The sequence below is a fragment of the Neopelma chrysocephalum genome, unplaced genomic scaffold, assembly GCF_003984885.1.
Source record: "Neopelma chrysocephalum unplaced genomic scaffold, ASM398488v2 Primary Assembly neopelma1_101, whole genome shotgun sequence".
NCBI lineage: Eukaryota > Metazoa > Chordata > Aves > Passeriformes > Pipridae > Neopelma > Neopelma chrysocephalum.
Window position 1 is genome coordinate 1735583 of NW_020897764.1, and position 19920 is coordinate 1755502.

A 19920-nucleotide genomic window follows, 5' to 3' on the forward strand; every position below is an offset into this window, starting at 1 on the left:
TGAAGTCAGACTTTGCTGGCCCCTCAGAGGATTGTGGCTCGGGCTGGGTGTTGGGGGATGCAGGAGCCATGGAGTGGTGCTGCTGCATCGTGCACAGGCACTGAGGAGCCTCGTGAAGCTGCAGCAAAAAGCTCTGCCAGAGGCCCACAGGCCAAAGAAACAATATTTCCAGTACTTCATTGACCACTGCATCAGGTTAAATGTTCAGAGCAGCTCAGCTCTGCATCTTCTGGAGCCACCACAGGGCTCCAGGTTGCTCCTTTTTTAACCCTGATGGTCCAATATTAATTAGAGATTGGAAAAAACCCTTCAAATTATGTGAGAAGGTTTTTACTAACAGTAAAATCCCAACAGAGTCTGATTTTGATCCTATGGGAAAAGAGGTGTTGAAGGATCTAAAATAATTCAGCGCAGCATAAAATGCATTTTCCAGTTTATACTTTTTCAAATTCCTTATCATGTAATAATTTAAAATCAATTGAGTTATCTCTCTCTTCTATAATAAATCAGATGTGCTTTTTGATTTTCTGAGATAGAAAAAAAGGGTTTAATGTGAAGGTGATGGAGGGAGTCTAGAAAACCCCTCTGAAGCATCAGGGAGTCTGTACTGTGACTTTGGATGGATGTATTGAACATCAAACCTTCGCACTCAACACACCAGTGACTCTGGAGGGTTAATACCCAAAGCCATGGTGAGAACACCCTTGGGCTCCTGCCTTGTCTGCCCAGCTCCAGCTGCTTTGAGGATTTTACATATGGGAATTTAGGCTGGATATTAGAAAAAGGTTCCTCCCCCAGAGGGTGGTCGGGCACTGAGCAGGCTCCCCAGGGCAGTGGGCACAGCACCAAGGCTGCCAGACCTCAGGAAGGGTTTGGATGATCCTCTGGGGAACAGGGTGTGAGTCTTGGGGATGGGCCTGTGCAGGGCTAAGAGTTGGACTGGATGATCCATGTGGGTCACTTCCAATCCAGGATATCCTATGATTCTGTAATTCTAATTCTTGTGTGTGTGCAAATATTGTGTAAGTCTAAAAATTCTGAGGAGAGGTCACCAACGATCTGAGCAAACCTTTTCTAGCAGAGATTGTTCAGCTGCTGCCTCAGACTGAACTGGCAGATGCTGCAGCAGAGCTGGGGCTGTGCTCAAGGTTCTTGGCACAGTAACAGGGATGGCTCTGCAGAATATTTTGGACAGACCTGTTTCCCTCCTAAATCTACCAAACCCCAGGTTTACTGACAGTGATATAGCTCAGATATAGGCACCTGTGTTGCTAAAATCCAAACTCAGAATGCAGATATTGGATTGTCGTGTGGGAATTTTCGCCCGTGGGTTTAGTTGGCAATTAGAGGATCAATGAGCAAACCACTGTTCCTTTATCCCTGTCTTTCCTGGTGTCTTCCACAGCATGTGCCACTCAAATCAGCAGTTCCCATGGAAGTGGCTCCTCACATGAGGTCACCTCGCACACCAACCTATGCCTTAGAGTGACCCACAAAAACAGGGTCAGAAGAAGCTGCAAGAAAACCTCAAAAAACCCCTCTTTGACTCATAAAAAAAACCCAGTTTTATTTTCATCATTTATGGAGTAATTTGACATTACAAACTGTCCAAAATTCTTTCTGGAGAAAGACCAGGCCACTACTAAATGGATTGAAGCCTGATGTTCCTGGCAGCCTGCATATTACACTGATGGCTTAGAAAAAGATATTTTTTTTTACATTTAAATCTTTTAAATAGGTTATTTTTTCCTATAATCTAAAAAGGATGAAATAAAAATTACTGTTATTTCACTCCAGATATAGGTAGTAGTAAGTCACATTGATGTTAAAATATTAGATTTGAGTTCATTTTCAATTTCATGACATCCATAATAACATTGATGCATCATATTAATTTAGGTTTTCTGACATGAATAGGCTTTTTACAGTGATATTTTTATATATATACCCAAATTATTATTGCATTTCACTGTGTTTGGGCATTATGAAGGGATTCACACTTTCAACAAAGTTAATATTCTGATTGCTCTAAGAGCAAACTTGCCTTTCATTAACATATTTTTCTATATAGCTAAGCCCTACTAATGTACTGAAGACAGTTCCACTGCAACCTTTGACTGTACAGGCTTTTAGGTTTGATTCATCAACCTAATTTTCCTTAATAAGCTACTGAAAAGTCAATTAGATTTATATTGAACATCGTACCTTGAATTGCAACTAAAAGTCAAAGTCCATCTATTAAATGTGGAATAACATACATATATATACCATTATATTTGTGTGTGTGTACATGTATATACATACATTTATATTTATATACAAGGACATGGTGAGGAACATACAGCCACCATCTGTAATTCCTTAAATTCCCTGTAACACCTTTAAATTCCCATGTGCTGCTGCTTCCCTTCTCTCAGACAATGTATATTTGTGTATTCTGCACCAAAATATGGGTATTTACTTGACAGAAAACCATGCCAATGGCTGCGTATGCCCACCTGTAGGAGAATGCAATGGAGTTCATATGGATTATTTCTGTGTTTAACATTTAACATATTTACATGTACAGGGACAGAACCTGAGCTTGCATTTGAGCTGGGGTTGTAAGGAAGCCCAGACATAGGGCAGTCCCTCTCATTTTTCACACTATTACCCAGAAATGGTATTTTTGTGGGTTATTGTTTCATTTAAGTGCCTTTCTTACTCCAGAGACGACTCAGAAAATTTACTCTTGCTGAGTGGGCAAGACTGTAGGGCCCCTCACTGCATGGGCTTTCACAGGATCCTCTTGTTGCCTTACTCTTAGGACATAAACAACAAGGGGCTGGAGTATCAGACTTCACTGATGAAGAAAAAGCCCATTGATATGGTTATACAATGGTATAATGAAATATGTTGCTCTCCCAGAAATGAAGAATAAATAAAATAAGACTTCCATCTGCATTTTGACTGGAAACCCATTTTGCAGGGGATTAATTCAAGGATTAGTTTTTTGAGGGACTTTTGAAAAGGATGTGTAGTCACAGGAAAAGGGGGAATGGCTTCAACCTTCCAGAGGGCAGGGTTAGATGGGATATTGGGAAGAAATTCTTCCCTGTGAGGGTGGGGAGGCCCTGGCACAGGTTTCCCACAGAAGTTGTGGCTGCCCCATCCCTGGAAGTGTCCAAGGCCAGGTTGGACAGGGCTTGGAGCAACCTGGGCTAGTGGAAGGTGTCCCTGCCCATTGTCCAACCCAAGCCATTCTATAATTCTACTATTCTATGATAATAACATCTTAAATATCATGATTTTATGACTTACATGAGTGACACCTGTCCTTTTCACACCCAAAATACAGAAATATGGACACAATATCAGCTATTAAACAGTGTCTTACAACACCACTTATTAAATCAAGAATTGCTCATATTAGTCAATGAACTTCTGAAAAAAACACTGTTATCCTTGACACAGCATGGTTTATCCAGCATATTGACAGGCTGTGTTATTTATTCACTGTTTGACCAAACTGGACACGTAAGTGTCACTCTTTGGGAAGAAATGCAAATCTTTCATTAGTGCTTTAATTGACATTATTAATTAGATGTTATTTGCAGTACTGCTTAGAGATCCTGGAGAAGATCCATCAGAGTGCTGAATTGTCAGTTCCAGAGACCAAGTACTGAAAATATTGTTTATTTCTGTTTTCTATGTGAAGAGGTGAAAGAAGGAGGAGGGAAAAAAAAACCAAAGGACTTGCCAAAGGCTCCCCATTGAGTTGGTGGCAGAGACCCAGACCTTTCCTGCCCTTTTCTTGCGCATTTATCAGACTTTCTTCCTTGATTTTTATTTACTGAGACCCAGAAAACATAATTCACTCCTTGCTATGCTCCAGCTGGTGAGAAATTCGATGCAAGCAATTGTTGCTCCTGATTTAAAGTGGCCAGGACTGGTAAAGCTGGAGCCAAGAAACAGCCTGTGCACGGCGAGTCTCGGAGCTCAGAGCAGCCTTTTAGATCTCCTCCCCGGTGCCAAATTCTGGCTGCTCTGGGTGTCAGCTGGCAGGGCACCTGCCTCATCTCCCACAGTTTTGTTTATCCGAACACAACTTGCATTTAACCCTTTTGTTCCAGCATTTAGTGGCAGAGTAGGAGGGGGTGAAAGGATTCCAAAGACGTTCTGTCCCGAAACGCGTCGCCCACAATTTTCCCTCATGCCTGTTTTTCTCATCCTAGGATTATGGGTTGCAGGCCTGGTTCACATAGGTAATCCTCCAAAAGGTTGGATTTTTACAGCATTAAGATGAGTGTTCAAAATCTGCACTGATTTTACTGCACGTTAATCGTGTCCCTTCAGAAAGTGCAGAGACTGGGGCAAGGAGAAGCTGAGGAAAACATTTCCTACAATCCTTGCTGTTCAGCTATGTGGATAATGAGCTGGTTAGGCAGAAATTGAATTTTTTTCCCCTTCTTTTACATAGCACTGATTAGAAGCTGAACATTTAATTTCTAAATAGGAAATAAATCAGCGAGCCCTCACGCCCCACTCCCCAGCATCCACCACGCTGGGCCTTTTCACTCCCTCCCCTCTTGCTTCCTGCTGCTCCCAGGGACCAGCAATCTGTTCAGCCGGCTGGCAGAGCCACAGTCGGGAACAGCAGGATACTTAGCAGCTTTTCTGTGCTCTCTGAGCTCCCCACATGGATACTCTGCTTCATTAGAAGGGAACATTAACCCTCGGCCCGGTCCCGTGCCTGGAAACGCAGGATCCCACACAAACACTGTCCAACCATCCCAGTTGCTTTGTTGTGGCTCTCTTGTGGGAGGGGTAAAATGTCACAGGTTGCCCAGAGAAGCTGTGGCTGCCCATCCCTGAAAGTGTCCCAGGCCAGGTTGGATGGGGCTTGGAGCAACCTGGGAGTTGTCCCTGCCCATGGCAAGGGGTGGAATGAGATGACCTTTAACATCCTTTCCAACTGAAACCATTCTATGATTCCATGATTGATTGGTTGATCCAGGATGAGCTGCATTTTCTTCACAATCTCATTAGCATGATCTGTAGTAATTAGCAGGCAGGCAAGCTTACAGGTTACATGACCCTCCAGGTTCCCAAACCTTTCCCTGTGCTAAGCACTTCCCTCTGCTGTTTCCAGGGGTTTGGGTCTCTCCAGCCTCATGCCCAGTAGACAATTCTTTAATGTAGAGATTAAAAATCATTTATAGAAGGGCATGTGGTGACAGGACAAGGGGGAACAGCTTCAAAATGACAGAAGGAAGGTTTAGATTAGATATTAGGAAGAAATTCTTCCCTGTGAGGGTGGGGAGGCCCTGGCACAGGATCCCCAGAGAAGCTGTGGCTGCCCCATCCCTGGAAGTGTCCAAGGTCAGGTTGGATAGGGCCCTGAGCAATCTGGTCTAGTGGAAAGTGTCTCTGCCCATGGCAGAGGTTTGGAACAATATGATCTTTAAGGTCTCTTCCAACCCAAACCATGCTGGGATTCTATTATTCCACAATTTACTGTATATCACCATTTACCTTGACAAAGGGATTTGTGAACATAGTGTTCACATAGAGACAGGACAAAATTAAGTGGTGCTGTTCATTTTATTTAGAAAGCAAGAAAAGCGAGGCAGAGGATAATTAAGGATAAAATCAGGAAGCCTTTTTGCATTTGTCTGTTTGAACAAGAACTGGTGCCCAAGAGCATCTGAGGGACTGATCCTGAGGGGCAGATCATTCCATTCTTTTTACCCATCTGAAGATAAGTTGATTTATTTTTCAAGCCTCATCCCATAAAGGGAACTTCCAAATGGTGATTGATTTTAGACATCTGCCATAGGATGGGGTGAACTGGCTTCTGCAAATTCTTTGTTACCCAGTGTTTTGTGCAAAACATTGCAGTAAAGGCAGTGACAGAACTGATAGACAAGTCCTTTTTTTTTCCATATCCCAGACTAAATTCAGGGCATGTGGTCTCATGGCACAGGGACAAGAAGACCCAGTGAATCATGCCTGGAAATCATGGGAGAATAGAGTGAGGTCCCACATGGAGAACATAAAGGCCAGAGTACACTGGGCTGGCACAGGCAGGACTGATGTACAGATATGATCAATAACATTTAAGGGAAATTATGGCTTTCTTCTTTTCTTGCTCTTTCTTGCCAAAGGATGTGGAACTAGAAGTGGACTGAGGTCACCATAGCAACTGAGCATCACCCAAACGTTCTGTGAACCCTTCCTATGAGTCTGGCTGTCACAGGAGCATCCATCAGAGAGCAGGATCAATGCAATTACTATTGAAGGGTCTCCCAGCTCTGAAGAGGGCAGGGGTCATATTTCAGAGAAAAGCAAATGTTTTCCAAACCAGAAACACAAAAAAATAAGAAACATTGTCCAATGGAGATTAACAGTTATGAAATAACTCCTAGAGAAGGAAGCAAATTAAAACCCTTGCTTAAAGGTGAGAATGAATGAGTTCCCACCACACCTAAAATCTTTCAGTCAACTGAAACTCCCTTCCCAATTATTAGAGTTAAGATCAGAAAAACAAACAGAGCAAAGACTGTTAGTAGGGGTTGAAGGATCTGCCCACGTTGCACCTACAGTGATACTTCAATTTATCATCTTTTGCTGTCTAAGTGTTCTCCAATCTGCTCAGCAGCTCTCAGTAACTTCCACCCTTGAATTCTTCCCAAAGGAGCATGATTTTTTTTTTCCCCAAGGGCAAATTAGCTTTCAAATAATTGCCAAAGGTCTCGAGCTGTGTTATAGCTTTCCCGTGGCCACTGCAGGATATCATCTTGCAAAGGACCAAGGACTTGATCTTTAGCTGAAATGTTCCTGGTCATGCTACATATTTGAGTACAGAGGCACAGTCTTATATCCCCATAATTTGGTGGGAAAAGCCACAAGATGTCATTTTTTTTTTCCCAATAAAAAAACACCTAAGAGGCCTCAGCTACTTGATTAGAAATGTAGGTCCAGTTGCTATTCTTTGATGACAGGATTTTCCTCCCATTTCCCTCTGCATTGCAGAGGGACTCTGTGGTGCTGTGACCGAGGAGGTTTAATTACAGCTTGTCCTCCTCGCTCTGGAAAAGCTGGAGTAATCCCATGGCTTTCCTGCCTCTGTAAAGCCCAGGGATGAAAACCAGCATGAAATTACTTGTTATCCAGCTACTGCTATTATCTTGGTTATTGGCAAGACTTATTATTTTGAACATCAGCACTTGGTAGGTCTCTTGTACCCATTCTTTGTGTCACAGTTCTTTCTAGGACTTGCTGAGCACTCAGCAACAATGACACAGATGCAATCTGCAGACAGCTCTGAAAGCTGTCCAAAACCTGCATTAGGAGTGTATATGTACATGGTTTATACATAAAACTATATAAATACATGTGTATATATTAATGATTACATATAAAACAGATAACCTTGCATTGAACTTGCTTCTGAATGATCTCACATAAAATTAAGGATGAAACTAAGGTATGCACGGAGCCCTGGTTGCTTCAAAGACTAGAGAAGCTCTGATTATTATTCCAGTGATGAAAATGCTGTGGGATGGGTCTGAAAACAGACACTACTCCTTGGTTACTTGTTTTTCTTCCCTTGGTTTCCATGCAGGATGTTGAAATGCCCACTGGGGTGAGGTATCCTTGAATAGGAATGTAGACCTTTGCATTGATCTTTTGCCTTTTTGACAGGCAAATGTGATTTCCAATTTCAGCCTGCTGCAATGCTGACCTTAATTTCAGCAGTAGCAAAGAAAACCTGCATCCTTTACTTCAGTAGAAAATAAGCACACGACCTTCCAGAGGCATTTTGGTGTTTAGAAGGCTCCTGATCTGGTCACCTTTGTCACCTTTTTGTTCTGCCTATATCAAAAAATATCAATACATAACCCAAACTAATAGAAATTGTAATTTGCAAATGTTTTCAGCAGCTTTCACCTTGGGAAGTCAATGACTTTTATTGTCTTTTCACCCAGCTTGGGAGTTATGTGCCATTTTCACAGTGGTACATGGTCAGCTCCTAAAGAATTTCCCAGGACAGTCTCCCCAGAAATGACACCGAAGGGCTTTCCACACATAAAGATGTAGCATCATTTCCCCTCTCATTAACTCTTCTCTTGTCATCTTATTCTGATTGATTAGGGATAAAATCTAAACCCAGGCAGGAGGAAAAAAAGCCACACATGGCTTCCCAAATCCAATTAACCCTGAATTCATAAATCCCACTGTCCACCCATGGCATCTCTAGTGCAGCATACATGAGGCTTGGGGTTCTTACAGAATCAATTAATCAATTAATTAGTATAACAAAGTACTTGAGTGCTTGCCTGAGTGTTTTTAATGGGATCAGTAATAGACTATTTTCAATTTCTTGGGACAACAAAGCTTGTTGATGAGCACTGAAGTCCTGCAACTCCCAGAGTAGCAACAAGCCAAACATTTTGGTTCAAAAATATGAGCACAGGCTACAATTCCCTCTTAAACTTTTTAATACCTGGATAAATTCTTTATTTCTAGAGGATTTTAATTAGGATTTAATTAGGAACCCTTAATCCTGGTATCAACACAGGATGGGTTTTGTGTCATTGACAAAACTTATGTACATTTTCTCTGTCTTATATGTCTTGTAGTAATGATCTTTTGGGGGTGTAGCAGGTGGTGATCTAGACATTCTGAGTGGTTGGAAAATTCAGTAGGAGCTACTCATATTTATTACTTGGGTTTGTGAATGAAAGCATTTTCCAAATGGGGAGCATATGGCAATGCTCAGTAACTGCCTATTATCATTTGTATTATATTATGTATTATGTAGTATTTTTTTCCTGCAAATCCAAGAACTAAAAATATGCTCATTTCTGATCTGGCTACTGAGTTTCATCCAGTGGTTCCTTTGACTAATGTGGCTTTTTTTTTTATAGATTCTGACTATCTAAGCTGTACAGTACAAAGAAGAAAAAAAGCACAGACTTTCTTTCTGTAGATTTCCATTGCCAGGTAGTATCACCTCTGTCTGGAAAAAAACAAAACAAAACAACACAAAACCAAACCAAACCAAACCAAACCAAAAAATACAACAGCAACAAAACCAACCAAACAAACAAAAAACAACCCCCCCAAAACACAAAAAACCAAACAAAAAACAAAACAAAACAAACAAACAAAAACAGAAAAAAAAAGAAAAAAGGGAAAAAAGAAAAAAAAAGGGGGAAAAGAACAAAGCAGAGAAAATTGTCCAGCTGGGAGAGCAGATCACTATGTCAGGGCCATCTCCAGGTCTTTCTATGCCCTACTGAAATGTAACATCACAGCTTGACATGTTTTTCTTCTTTCTTCCTTTGCAAAGATCCCTTAGAATGCTTTAAATGTCCCTTTTCCTGGAATGGGTGTCTCTGGAGCCAGGGCTGGGAAGGCACTTGAGAAACAGTGACACACAACAGAGAGATCATGGGAGTTACAGCTCCTGGGGAAAATAAGGCTTGTGGGCATCAGTCAAAGAAATCAATGCTGAAGAGGGAAAGAAATTAATATCTAGGAACCATCTAGAAGGAAATCATTGTAAATCCCTAAATTTCTAGAGGAGAAAAGGCTCAGGAACTAATATGCTTTTTCCACATGGGGAGATTTTGAGAACGATATTTTCGTTCACAGTTTGCATTTGAAAGGAATGAATGAAAAATTCTGGTGAGCTGGGAGGATCAGAGAGGTGAAATGGAATTTTAGGAGGGTTGCCAAAGACACAGAATGGGATTGAACATTAGGCTTTCTGTGTGATGTTGACAGCAGCTCAACTGTTACTCCTTGGTTCAGTTGCAGTGAAGGTTAAAGCAGAACATATTAAAACCAGCAACAGCTGGCATTTTTAGCTAAATCCATAGCTAATTTTTTGAAAAAGCCTCTCTCCAGGTGACAGTTTAGTCAGTTAACTTTTATTGTGTAGACTCTTTTATTTTTTCCCATTTTACTGTAGGTGGAAATCAGACATCCAAGGAAAGGCAGCTAAGTTCCTTTCTGAAACGTATAAAATGAGCAGACCCCTCAAGTGACTTCACCCATCTCAAAACAAGCATCTGAGAGGGGTCAGAGGAAACATCTTCTACAAGTTCCTATTGATTTCTATTCACTGAATCTGAAATCCATGTGTTCACTTCAGACTTTCATACATAATTTTTAAATACCCAAAGCCAAGTGAGATACCTTCTCCCCACTCTTTAACACATCCTATGATTTCCCTTTTATTACACTGCACCCACAGGTGCTTCATAGGACAAAAGTATAATTTAAAGTTATTGCTGCAGTTTGTAAAAATGATTTATGGTCATATAAAAATTTGCTGTATTAAGAACAATTTTACTATTAATAAATATTACTGTTGGTACCCAGCCTAGTTCCACATTCTAGAAACACAGCAGCAGCCAGAGGACACTGTAACAATCCCCAAAATGTGATTAGCCATGTCTTAGGAACATTAGAGTTCTCTAATAACCCTTTACTTAAGGAACCATCTTAAAGGTGGCCTTTTTTCATTAAACCCTCATTGAAACAAATAGACTTGGCTAATTAAAATTAGCAGCAATAACAGTGAAAGCTCCTGCTGATTCACCCAGGAGAGTGATTAGAGATGTCAATAATTCCACCTTGGGGTCACTGGTGTAAACCAAGCCCGGTCTGGAGAGATTTCCAACCGCTCCAGATTAAATGTTTATTTGTTTATTTAATGAATTACGAATCTTGGGTTTGTTCCTGCTGAACAGATGTCCCAAAACCCCTCAAACCCAGCCCTACATGAGGTAACAGCTGTCACTTTTATTAGTGATCCTTTGAGGAGAGAAATAAAGCAGGACATATGTTTACGCTGGATGGACTATTCCTCCCTCAGGGTCAGACTAAAACACTGCTACAGGTCAAATGTGAAGTTCAGTGTGTGAAGAGATCTGTAAATCCTAGGCAAATTACTTAAAAATATTATTTCAGCCCTTTATTTTACAGAGGTCTAGTTAGATGGGGCTTTTTGTTTTATGTATATATATTTAATTGCTTTTCTGAAGCCTGTATTATTTTTTTATTAAAAAAAATTATTTTCCATTAGAAAAAAATATTTTTCATTAACAGGTAACAGTTTAATTAAGATCTGCAATCAATCTATTAAGTTAATCTTGTTTGTGAGGTGGGACATGATCACACACTGGTGGAGTTTGCAGCCCTGAGTCTCAAGGGTCAAGTGAAGGGTAAAATCATGATTCCAAAATTTAGCACAGCAAAATTCCAGATGTTCAAGGAATTAATCAACAGGACCCCCTGGGAAACTGCCCTCAGGGACAAGGGAGAAGAACAGAAGTGGCAGATGTTTAAGGATGTTTTCTACAGAGCACAAGAGTAAGAAATAGGGCAACAAAGGCAAGAGATGGGCACGGCTGAGTCAGGACCTGCTGGTCAAACTAAAGGGCAAGAATGGAATGTACAGGCAGTGAAAAAAGGGACAGGGATCCTGGGAAGGGTGTAGGGATGCTGCCTGGTTGTGCAGAGATAACTTCTATTTTGTAGTCTCTTTCATTTTTTCCCATTTCACTGCAGATGGAAATCAGACATCCAACTCTAGGCAGTCAAACTCCTTTTTAAATCCATGGAAAACGAGCAGCCTCCTGCAGTGACCTCACCCATCTCAAAACAAGCATCTGAGAGGGGTCAGAGAAAGCACCTTCTACAAGTACCCACTGATTTCTATTCACTGAACCTGCAATCCATGTGATCACTTTTGACTTTCACATATAACTTTTAAATATCCAAAGTGTGACACCTCCTCCCCACCCTTTAAGATTAACTCATCCTATGATTTCCCTGTTGTTACACTGCACCCACAGGTGCTTCGTAGGACAAACTTTTTAGAAGTATAATTTGAAGTTATTGCTGAAGTTTGTAAAAAATGTGCAGGGATGGGGCCAGGAAGGCCAAGGCAAACCTGTGCCTGGATGAGCTGAAATGGGGGCATTTAAAAGTGAGGATTTCAGCATTCCTGGAGCTGTGCATGAAACACTGCCTCCCAAAAATTGTGCTCTGTGTGTGGCCACGCAGAGAAGGCAGATTTTGGACTCCAGACTGTAAATGAATAATTAATTGGCGAAATGATCTTTGGGAAAAAGGATCCTGGGGGACAGTGATGAACTTGTTCCTCAAAGGACAGTGCTAATTAAGCGATCTGCAGCAGCAAATGGACAAATGTGTGTTAATTATCAGGGGCACAAGGATGTTTCTACCTTGTTTCTACAGACCACAAAAAAGCATGATGGACCTTCTGCATCTCACCAGAAACCTTTAATTCCCACTGACTTCTCCCTTGACCCCCAGCCTGGGAGCTCCTCACACTGGTCATCTCAAGCCTGTGTCCTCCTTAAGCACAAGCAAAATCTGCTCTGAGTGTTAATTATTGACTAAAATAAGTTCAAATTGTTTTATCCAAGACCCAAACACAGATTCAGGTTTAGTGAGTTTAGTGAACATTCCCTTAGAAGTTACATTTGGTGATATTTTCATGTCACATAATCTGTGAAGGCTTTTTTCAAACATTCCCTCCCATCCCTGTGCACACACACTCACATCTACACAAAAATATCCTGCTTTTCTAGTTTCTTAACCAAAGCCCAACTGTAGTTTTTTTAATTTCTCTTCATACTGAGGATCTAAATGAGGGTTTACACTCGTGCTGGGCCACGAAACTTTACCAGACAGAGGCAGAGAACAAAGAAAAGATACTTTACCATCTTCAGAGATGATGAATCTGAACAGTGCAGGACACTTGACAAAGACAATTTCACCCACACTTGCAGGTTTCCAGCATGTAATGTTGTCCCACATTCCTGGGCAACCTAGAGGAGAGAAAGAGAGATAAAATACATTACATTAGTGGTGGAAGGAGGGATAAAATACATTAGTGGTGGAAGGAGGGATAAAATACATTAGTGGTGGAAATCCATTCCTTTCTTCACACTGCTATTGTGCTTTATAGTTGGTTCTTCCTTCTATACACAAAAAGGTGTTTGTTTAGAATAATAAACAGTATCAATTTCCCTGGAATAAAATAATTTTCTTTCACAGAAATAGCATAAAATAAGTAGTAGCACAGTAATGGCCAGACTCTGCTCTTGCAGAAGGATGGCATTCCTTAGCCTCAATTAAATCAACAAATTTTCCCTTGAGTATGAAATCTGCTGCCATTCAGCTATCTTTCAGAACTTCTGGATTAATTTTTTAAAACTATTTATGGATCATATCTTTGATTAAACTCTATGAATTCCTGTTGGCTCTAATCCTTGTCAAAGGTTGGGCACTGGCACATTTTGGAAATCGTCTGAAAATTGAAAAGCAGTTTCTGCTTCATCCTACAGCTATTTATGTGGATATGTGAGGGAAACTCACCTCTTTAATGCTGTTTATTTTCTAAAAATACATTGTGAAAAGTCCTTCCTTAGTGAAGAAGTGTCTTAACATCACTCATTATCTTTACTGCAGCCTTTGTTCTACAGAATATAAACTCACAATGTCAAAAGGAGGATTTTGACCTCTAGTGACAAACTGGCTTCCAAGAGGGATAAGTCCTCCTGTAATTCTTAAAACCACCATCTTACCAGCTCACAAACCTGGAAGGCTTATCCAGTTTATCCAGAGCAATCTCTAAAATCTCCTACAGATGTTTAAAAAAATGACTTAGTGAAGGAACCTCAAATGGGATCAACTTCTACCTCAGAAGGAAAAGAAAGAAAAACTGGATCTAAGCACCTCTGTTTATTTGCATTTGATGTTGAGATCAAGCACATAATCTTATCAACTGCTAAATGCCACCAGCTCCAGGATTTTATAAATCGTTTACCATTAATATGCTCTGTCTGACTATGTGCCAAGGAAAATAAGATTTCAGCAAAAATTACTTCCAAGTGTTACTTCCTGACTGGCACAAGTACAATATAATGAGCTATGGGTGATGAACTTGTAAAAACATCACAAGTGTGGGCTTTATCAGCTCTGGTGATAGTAGCAGATTTCCATCAGCGGAGGATGTTCGTTCACAGGACTGGAATTGGCATCTTTTTTCCGTCGTCTTCAGTGGCAGGGAATCAAATCCTCTGTTTCCTCACAAAAATATGAGCCATGAGTGGTGGGCAGAGCAGTTCTGAGGGATGTGGGGTTTGAAGAACCAGGTCGGTGCCAAACAAAGTTGTTCTGATGTGTAATAATGTGATAATGTTGTGATAATAACAACATGTTACACATTACGAGGGTGACAGATGCCAAAAAGTGGATAAATACTCTTTCAAACTAAAGGCTGCAGCATCAGATTGCATTATATGCATAATATAAATTGATAATCACATAAAATCCTGACCCTATTACGTAAAATCCCTCAGCTTTCAGACCCACCAAAATACAACATTACTGCAAAAAAAGCTCATTAAATCATGACAGGAGCTGAAAGAAAAAAGGAATCATTTACATTTGCCCCTACTCCTCTTTTTTTCCACCCTTACCCCATATTGTTTCCTTTGCCAGATGAGGATCCCATGATATGAGTGCTGTGATTCGCCAGAACGTTTCTAAAAGTCTCAAAGGCTGGGGTTTGAAAAGTTTGAAAGCTCTCAGGCACATGGTGGGATTATTGGGGTGTCCTGTGCAGGGCCAGGAGCTGGAATCGATGATCCTTGTGGGTCCCTTCCAGCTCAGGATATTCTATGATTTTGTGATCCTGTTTATGTACTAAAGATGGAAATCAAGATCATATTGAGTGCTATTAGAATTTATTGTCTGTAATGACAGTTTGTGTCTGTCCACGCACTAGGAATTATATTTTCCATGTAAATCTGAAGATGTTAGCAATAAGTTTACAGCTCTCTGATGTATGGCCCTCTGTGAAAAAGTAAATTATATGTAAATATCCATGTTAATGAGACATTTGCTTACAAGAGGTGCTGAAGACAATCAAAGTAGTTAATGAGATCTTTGGAGAACCACCTGTTAGCCTTGCTTAAATTAACTTCCTTATTTTGAATTATTATTTCAACATCATTTGTCTTCCAAACACTGGGATAGCAATGGATGCTGCAAACCAGCCCTGAGGAATGCAAGGAAATCCTCACACTGCAGAACAGGGAGTGCAGCCACAGTATAAATATCTCATAACAGTGTGTTTGAAATTCAGTTACACCAGGTGGCTGTTTTTGTAGCAACACCACGCAGAGATAAAAAATAGCCCCCTTTAAAAAGTCATTATAAGTTCATTGTGCTAGAAAACACTGATGTGCTGACACTGGGAGAGAGGGGGAAAGAAGCAGCAAGTCAAGTAATTTACCTTAGTCACTAAAATAGCTGAGTGATGGAGATTGTAAAGAATTCACCACCAATAAATTGTCTGATCCTGCCTGGAAAAGCAGGTTGGAAAAGTGCAATTTTAGAAGAGCAAAGAAAAGGATGACAAAAAAAAATGGAATTAAATGGAATAAAGGCCAGTGTGTACAATCTCTCTGCGTTTGTAAACCATGATAACAGCCAGAAACTCCTGCTGGGGGAAATCTGCCCACGGAAATCAATGTGACTTGAGTGTGAAACTGCCCAGCAGGGACCCCCCTGGCATGGACAGGGTGTCTCCACTGCCCTGTGACGTAGGGATGCCCGAGCAAGCTCTGGAAGAGGCAGCTCACACCCTGCAAGGAGAAAGGTACAGCTTCGAGTGGGCAATTTTCCTAATTTTTAGCATGTTAGAAATCAGTAATAATAATAATAATAATTAAAAAAAAATTTGAAGAATAAGATTTCACTGGGCCAGAATGAAAAAAGAATTATTACAAGTAGGGGTCTTGCTAACGGATGGTCTTGAAAACAAAGCAGAATCACAGAATCATTAAGGTTGGAAAAGCCCTCTCAGGTTATGAAGCCCAACCACTAACACAGCACTGCCAAGCCCAGCACTGAACCACGTCCCCAGGTGCCACATCCACATGTTTTTGAATGTTTCCAGGGATGGTGATCCCACCATTTCCCTGGGCAGCCTGTTCCAATGCCTGAACACCCTTTCAGTGAAAAAATTTTTCATAATATCCAATCTAAACCTCTCCTGGAGCAACTTTAGGCTGTTTCCAGAAAGCACAAATCTTGCCTTCCCTTCCCATCTATGCACTGCAACCTGCAGCCTGGAATTCAGTTTGGCAAACGAGGAATTCATCTCAGATAACATAAGTGGAGTACTAATGCTTGGTGTAAGTACTTATGTCCTCTTTGTAGTATGGGCAGAAAAGGGCTTCAGCTTGGGTAGTTAGCTCTTCTTTGATGGCTGGGTGATCCTTTGGGAGCCAATATTCCTTGCTGCTGACTTTTGAGGAAACACAAAATGATCTCTCAACCATAGGATTAGTCCAGATTGGTTTAACTTCAGCTGGCTAAGCCTTACCCTTTCGCCCTGTTCAGCCAAGCAAAGTTTCATCTGCAGTCCATGGAAAGAGTCTTTCTAGACAGGGATAATCCCATTTTAAGGTGGCAGTCCAGGGGAATCACCCTGTAAGGTGGAGTTGCATCTCTCCACTGACTACACTCAGTAGGAGGAGGTTAAGAACTAGATTAATATATACAGCTGCCTTTTCAATGGTTGAAGTCTGTATTCCTTACAGAGTCTGGTTGGTGTTTTGGAGTAGACGTGGACCAACTCTTCCCTCTGGGCACAGTGACTGCTTATGAAGACCCCCATGATCACTCCCTACATCTCTGTCTCAAGCTTCTTCTTGTAACAGTGAGGTAAAATTCATGTTTAAATTGTGAACTCCCTGTGATTGGATCCACCATGCACTTTTGCTTCAAAAACCAGCCTGATTTCAGCTGAAGCACAACGTGGATTTTATATGGATTTCACGACGTTCAAGTTTAAATTCAACACGGTTGAAGCTGAGGGAGGTGCCTCATATACCTAAGGATGGATCTGGCCTGGCAGCCACTGAAAAAGAACAGCTCTTTCAAATAAAAAGGTCATATTTCTTAACAAGGAGAAAACTTTTATATTTTTTTTATTTTATTTATGATTGCAGAATTTTCTGATGAATTTTTAAAACTAAACCTAACACCAAAACCATTCTAGTCACTCTACCTCCATGGAGATCCACACAAACCTTATTCTCATCTTTCTCTTACAATTAAGCCTCTTGGAGGAAAATACTCTCTCTCTAACCTGCTACTTCTGGCAGCTGAAAGGCTCCCTCTTGCCTGAAGTTTCTGGATAAGCACCAAGAGAAAAAAAAAACAAACAAAAAACCAACTCAAAGCAAGCCATGCTGGCAGAAGAGCAGTGATAAACAGCTCTGTTGAAATTGCTTGTGGTCCCTTATCTTCCTTTTCTTCTCTGTCTAGGGCTGTCTTGAGAGTCACAGTTTGATAGTGGGTAGATTAAAAAAAAAAAAGGTTTTAGGCAGCCACATAGTTGAAGTTCACTGAGCTCAAGGAATGGACCTCGTTTTAAGTCAACTGAGGATAAAGCCTGCTATCTTTCACCAACAGTCACTGTGTCACCAGGACTGTGTTCAAACACTTATTTTTTATAGATTTGTGTCCTGTTTTCTTATGGTGCCTCTACCACCATACCCTCATTTACACTCTGTATTTGAATCCTCTTTGCAGTCTCCACAACATCCTCCCGTGTCCTTATCCTGCCCTGGTGAAAAATGCTTCCTCTCATCTCTGTCAGATTTTTGGCAAGAGGAGATGCAAAAGCAGAGATGTGGGTTTTTGGATGTGTTTTTTTTTTGTGTGGTAACTCACTGCTCACTCCATCCCTGCTCCAAAGACAGTGGGTAACTCCTACCTGACTCCTTCTCAATGACAACCACTGCTTTGACATCTTTTTTATACTCAGCACAACATTTTCACAAAAAAGGGGAGTGAAAAAAAGTGGAATGACAGGACAATGAACAAAGGGATTTATGGATTCACACACAGACAAAAGTGAATGGACAAGAATTTGCATACAATTTGTTCCCTTGGCAAATCAAGGAAAAATGTAATTACATAAATGATAGACTTCTGTATTTTTCATGTAGGGAAATAAAAGCTTGAGATGAAAATCCATCCTTCTGGCTTTACAGCATTCAGTTTGATTTTCAGTTCCTCTGCTCATTTATTAGTTTAAAATATCACCTTCAAGGTCATATTGCCTTCAGGAGAGTAATATCAAAGGAAATGCAATGCTACAAGCCAGCATATTAAACTGAATTATGTGGTGCACAGTAACTTCTAAAGGGCATCCTACATATAAAGCCTTTCAGAGAGAGGGGGAATAGGAGATGGGTGCTCTCTGTTCCTTCATAAATCCTGGTAAATACCAAAATAAATAAGGGCTTAAGCATGGTCTGGGTGTGGGGCTTGGATTTTCAAAAGTAATTGACATTTCAAAGTGCAGGTATCTTAGAGGAGCTCCTATTACAGGAATGGGGTTTCTGGAGGTGTTTGGGGTCAGGCAGGAAACTTGGAGCTCTGTCAGATTCAGCCACATGTGTTCACAGCCCACGTGTGTTCAGAGCCAAATTCTGGGCTGCACCAAATGCAGCGTGGGCAGCAGGGCAAGGGACGGGATTCTCTCCCTCTATTTGGCTCTGGTGAGATCTCACCTGGAGCACCACATCCAGCTCTGGGGCTCCTGACACAGGAAAGATGTGGAAATGTTGGAATGAATTCAGAGGAGGCCCCAGAGATGCTCCGAGGGCTGGAGCCCCTCTGCTCTGGAGCCAGGTTGGGAGAGCTGGGGGAGTTCACCTGGAGAAGAAAAGGATCCAGGGAGACCTGAGAGCCCCTTGCAGGGCCTAAAGGGGCTCCAGGAAACTCTGGACAAGGGCCTGGAAGAACAGGATAAGGGGAAATGGCTTCCCACTGGCAGAGGACAGGGTTAGATGGGATATTAGGAGGAAATTCTTCCCTGTGAGGCCCTGGCACAGGTTGTCCAGAGAAGCTGTGGATGTCCCATCCCTGGAAGTGTCCAAGGCCAGGTTGGACAGGGCTTGGAGCAACCTGGGCTAGTGGAAGGTGTCCCTGCCTGTGGCAGGGGGTTGGAATGACATGACCTTTAAGGTCCCTTCCAACCCAACCATTCCATGATTCTATGATTCTATAGTTTCTTTTGGAAGTCCAGACCATAAGAGAGTAGAAATGTAACATCAACTGAAGATCCAGAGTAAGCTATAAAAAAGGAAATACATCCAAAAATGGAGAAAAACACTAAAGGAAGACATTCAATGCTGGAAAAGAGAATAGTTGATCATGCATAAGCAAAAATCCCAAACTTATTCTTTCCTTAAAATGTCACATATACAAAGCAGGCATGAAGGACTGAGTACAAGGGAAAGCTGAGCAGAGAGAAGGGAAAAGTTCTTTTTCCTTCCCACTTCTGCCCCTGATTAAGTCTGGAATTATTTGAACAAGGTCTATCCATGCTTTCATCGTGTCATTTGTACCAGTTACTACATAAGAATTAATTTCTCTATCCAAGTTTTGTTACTGGTGCACCGAGATGCTCCTGGTGTTGTCTAACATGGTATTAATTCCCCTTACCAGGATAATTGTTATATGTGTAATCCCAAGAGAAATTCCACGTTTCTTTTACAGTGCATGAATTAAAACAAACAACTGTGGAGGGCACTGCTAGAGGGTTTCTAATCCTCATAAAATCACAGAATCATGGATTGGTTTGGGTTGGAAGGGACCTTAAAGATCATCCAGTTCCAACCCCCTGCCATGGGTAGGGACACCTTCCACTAGCCCAGGTTGCTCCAAGCCCTGTCCAACCTGGCCTTGGACACTTCCAGGGGTGGGATATCCACCACAACTCTGGGCAACTTAAGATAAATTATCATCTGGAGATGTGTCTTTTCTTTCCTGATTAGAAAAGGCACCAAGAGAGAGCCTAAGTTT

General features: G+C 41.3%; 1 protein-coding gene across 9 annotated transcripts in view; it reads right to left on the minus strand.

Moving 5' to 3' along the window:
• The window catches only part of ADCYAP1R1 (ADCYAP receptor type I), a 141809-nt gene that overhangs the window by 40499 nt on the left and 81390 nt on the right, over positions 1 to 19920 (minus strand). For all 9 annotated transcript variants that reach the window (XM_027695500.1, XM_027695498.1, XM_027695497.1 and 6 more), the window contains one exon: positions 12747 to 12854. In XM_027695500.1, coding sequence (XP_027551301.1) covers positions 12747 to 12854 — 108 coding nt within the window. The remainder of the gene's footprint in view (positions 1 to 12746; positions 12855 to 19920) is intronic.